This window comes from Acanthisitta chloris, unplaced genomic scaffold (genome assembly GCF_000695815.1).
Source record: "Acanthisitta chloris isolate BGI_N310 unplaced genomic scaffold, ASM69581v1 scaffold12289, whole genome shotgun sequence".
Classification (NCBI taxonomy): domain Eukaryota; kingdom Metazoa; phylum Chordata; class Aves; order Passeriformes; family Acanthisittidae; genus Acanthisitta; species Acanthisitta chloris.
In genome coordinates this window covers 1-4,236 of record NW_008692005.1, presented here as the reverse complement: position 1 = coordinate 4,236, position 4,236 = coordinate 1, and the positions used below count along the sequence as shown (strand labels likewise).

The window sequence follows — 4,236 nt, the reverse complement described above, 5'->3', positions numbered from 1 at the left end:
GAGGTGCCCCCCCGAGCTGGCGATGGAGGAGACGGTGGGCAGCAATGTCTGGGCCACACTCATCACCGCCAGGGAGAAGACATTGGCCAGGGACAGGAAGGGGGTGGTGGGAGACCAGGGTGTGCTGGTCACAGGGGGGCTCAGGGGGCTGCTGGGCTCACAGGGGAGAGGGGACATGGGGAGAGACTGTGGGGATCAATAGTTGAGTATGGGTCAGAGGCTTAGTTTGGGGGTGTCTGTGGGAATGTTGGTGATGATGTGAGCCAGGAGGGAGCCATCGAGACAACAGGCCAGGTCTGCATGGAGCCTGCAGAGAGAGGAGCATCAGGAATAGCCCCCACGGACTCCCTCCTCCCCAGTGCTATGGACGTGCCCAGCCCTGCCAGGACTGTACCTGCAGGGGACCCCAGTGCCATGGGGACTGCTGGTGGCTCCACAGGGCTGGCCAGGTTGGTCTCTGACGGGGAGCGACTCAGCGATGGCAGGACAGGGGACTGGACAGAGAGGCTGGGACTGGTGCACCCCAGGTCTGCAGCACAGGGGTGACAGCCAGGCTCAGCCAGGGCAGGACATGCCCCATGAGACCCCCTAGGCTTGGCTGAGGCCATCATGGCCCTACATGGGGCTCGGGGGAGACAGGATGGGCCTGTGCAGGGGCAGACATACCACTGAGCAAGGATGAGGAGGATATGGAGTGCGAGAACTCCTGCAGCTGCAGGTCCACCTGTGAGGAGAGTGAGCTGACCCCAGTGCTGGGGTAGAGGCCCTGGCCAGGTTGAGCCAAGCCCCTGTTGGCCCCCACCCCAGTCCCACCACTTCTGGGGACAGGAGCTGGCACCTCTGCTGGGCAGGGAAGCACCACAACTTGTCACAGGAGCAGGCAAGTGCCAACAGGAGGACCCTGCCTCTAGCCCCCTCCCCGTGGGCTCCCCAGGGCCAGGCTGGGCTGGGCTGGCACTCACAGGGCTGCCCGTGCCACGCTCAGCCTCGGGGCTCTTGGGCAGCTCAGCGCCGCTGCGCCCATCCTTGCGGAGCAGAGTCTCCACGCGGTGGATGATGTCCCGGATGCGGTGGATGAAGCTGTCCTGCTCCGACTTGAGGATGAACTCATTGTGGACCTGAGGGCAGAGGGGCTGGTCAGCACCCCGCATGGCCAGCAGACCCTCACCCTCACCCTTGCTCCGCGCTCACCATGACAGCTGCGATTTCCTCCGGGTTGTCCCCATCCAGGTCGAACTTGAAGGTCACCATCTTGTTGTTGTAGGTCTGCAGTTGGCACTCCACCACGCGGTCGTTCTTGTCGGAGATCTGTGGGCAGCAGGGCTAGCTCAGCCAGGGAGCGCCTGCCTGGCCCACCCCGGCCCTGCAGCACTCACATTGGTGATGCGCAGCCTGGACCGCGCTCGGCGCCGCAGCAGCTTCCCCGAGGATCTCTTGGGGGGCAGCTTGGTGCTCTGCTCGCTGGCTGAGAGCCCCTCACAGCCGTCACTCATGCCTGATGCCACATCTGAGGTGTAGCTGCAAGAAGCCCCAGTCCTTTAGCACAGCCATTCCCAGGTGCTCTCTATCTAGCCCCCACCCGGACCCCCCAGACTCATTTTTTTTTAAAACGCCCTTAGCCGAGGGCAAGCGCTCAGTGGGCAGCTGCACCGCGATGCTCTGTGGGGAGAGGACAGGGTGAGCTGGAGCCACAGCACCACGACCCCCCACCCAGGGGGCCCTGCTCACCGTGGGGAAGCAGCTCCCGGGCCGGGCGGGCAGTGGGCTGGCAGGGTCCCCTGCCAGGAAGCCATGATGGGCCAGGTCCGGGGAGTCCAGGAAGCCGGAGGAGCTCAGGTACCCATCTGTCTCACAGTCAGCTGCAGAGGAGCAGTGGCATGAGCTGGAGCAAGCCCCCTCCCTGGCTGGGCCCCTGGGAAAGAGCTGTGGGGCTGGGAGCAAGGGAGGGACCCTCCACTCGCCTCCCACCCCAGATGCCCTGTTGCCCACCCAGCTGTCACCCCACCAGTGCCTACGCACAGGTGGCTGAGGAGTAACTGGTGTGCCGGTAGGCAAAGTGCTGGTCAGCCTCGGGCTCCTCAGGCTCTGAGGGAAAGGTGCTGCTGAAGACAGAGTCCCCAGAGCCAGGGGTGGCCAGAGCAGGTGTAGCTGGCAGTGGGGACTTGAGCTCCTCCAGCATCCGCAGGACGCCTGCAGGCTGCTCCGGCTCCACAGGCAATGGCACATTCTGAACACGCTTCAGCTTCTCCCGTTTGCGCTTGATGGCCACCACGCGGTCCCGCACCGCCTTGGCCACCAGCTTGTAGTCGGCCTCACACACAAAGCCCAGGACCACCTGCACGGGAGAGGGCTCGTCACTCCGGGGCACAGGGACCCTGTAGGGCCCAGGGCTCCCCTCCGGGGCCCCCTCCTCTGCCACATCCTTGTAGAGCTCAAAGAGGAACTCGATGGCGTTGTTGTCCTTGTATTTGCCATGCAGCTTCTTTGTGTCGTCCATGCGCAGCCAGAGCTTCAGCCCAGACTTGACTCCGTCATCCTCCTCGGCCAGCTCCACATGCACCCCTGTGTCCTCCTGGAAGAAGGAGTGCTCCAGCAGGTCCTGGATGGTGTACCTGTGGAGAGCACAGCTCAGGGTGGGTTGGGGGCCAGGGGGGACCCTCCCACCCAGATCCCCCACTCTGCCCCCACCTCTCATTCTTGTCCATGCGGATGCAGCCCTCAATGATCTCCTTCAGCTCTGGCACCTTCACCTTGTAGAAGCTGCTGGGCTTCAGGCCCTGGGGGTGATGAGTGTCAGCACCTCCTGTGCTGATCCACCACAGTGCTGGGCTCCCAGGGCCCAGGGAAGAACCAGCCCAGGGCCCCACCGGCTCTGCAGCAGCTCCCGTGGCCTGGCCACGTGTGCCTGTATGGGCCAGGATGCCCCAGGGCTCCAGGTTTCCCCCCCATCAGGCAGGAGCCGGCGTGGACTGGCTGGGGCAGCCACATTGCCCCAGGCAGGGAGTGGCTGGACAGACCTGCTCCTGTTCCACCCCATTAACGTGCTGGCAGTGTCTGGTGCAGGGCAAGGGATGCAGGGTCTGGCCAAGCCATGGTCCCACCACCACCCACAGCCCCATGCCCTAGCACAGCACCCCTCGCCACCCAGACTATCTTCTGTCACTTGTGCAACCTGCACAGTGGCACATTTAGGGCAGCAGCAAGGCCTGGCAGCTCCAGCTGACCATGCTCCCAACCCCTCATCCCAGCTCCCATGGCATCAGCCAGCAGCATCCCATGTGCCAAGGGCTCACCGAGGTGACCTTGCGGTAGATCTGGGCGGCATTCTGGCACTCAGAGTAGGGGTACTCCGAGGTGGCCATCTCCAGCATGCACATCCCAAAGGCATAGACATCCACCGCCTCATCGTACTTCTCCTCATACATCTCCGGTGCCATGAACTCAGGGGTGCCTGGAGGTGGCAGTGGAGCTCAGTACCCCCGAGGTGTCCACTCCCCGCACCCCCTGCAGCCCGGCCAGGCTGGGATCCCACCTATGACACTCTTGGCGAAGGAAGCTCGCTTGAGCGTGGCCAGGCCCAGGTCCCCGATTTTGACAGAGCCTGTGGGGCCTGTGATGAAGATGTTGTCACACTTGAGGTCACGGTGGATGATGGGGGGTGAGCGGGTGTGCAGGAAATGCAGCCCCTTGAGGATCTGTCGGCTCCAGCGCTGCAGAACCTTCAGCTTCATCTCCTTAAACCGCTTCAAATAGCTGCCAGGGACCCACAGGGCTCAGACCTGTGGGGCTCAGGCCCACAGCCCAGCTCCAGCCCAGCACACCCTCCTCCCCCTGTCATGCCTCAGGTGCCTACACGGGACAAGCAGCAAACAGCGCCTTGGCAGGGACCCTGCCCTGTCCCCTCCCGAACCCAGGGGGCCCTGCTCACGTTTTCAGGGTGCCCGACGTCATGAGCTCTGTGACCAGCACAATGCAGATTTGACCTTTGATGGTCGACTTCCATGAGTCGTAGAAGCGGTTGGGGTGCTGCAGCCCCTTCAGCATCTCCACCTCCTCGCTGAACCTCTGCCGCTCTGTCTTCGACAGCTTCCGCGTCTGCAGGAGCCAGCGAGGGGGTGAGGGGGTGCGTGGGGTCCTGACAAGCACAGGGGGATGCCCCAGCTACAAGAGACCCTCACATCCGCACCCCACTCCCTATGCACAAGTTGGCAGAGGCTGGGCTGGCCCTAGTGCAGC

General features: G+C 63.7%; 1 protein-coding gene across 1 annotated transcript; it reads right to left on the bottom strand.

The window, feature by feature from the left end:
- Positions 1–666: 666 nt before the first annotated feature.
- WNK4 (WNK lysine deficient protein kinase 4) lies at positions 667–4,095 on the bottom strand (the record flags this gene model as incomplete). The annotated part of the gene is made up of 11 exons (XM_009082490.1): positions 667–724; positions 963–1,118; positions 1,192–1,308; positions 1,377–1,518; positions 1,580–1,659; positions 1,729–1,859; positions 2,020–2,612; positions 2,689–2,777; positions 3,294–3,451; positions 3,533–3,753; positions 3,929–4,095. Coding segments are annotated over 11 exons (1,912 nt in total), but the record flags the coding sequence as incomplete, so codon positions are not given.
- Positions 4,096–4,236: the final 141 nt, after the last annotated feature.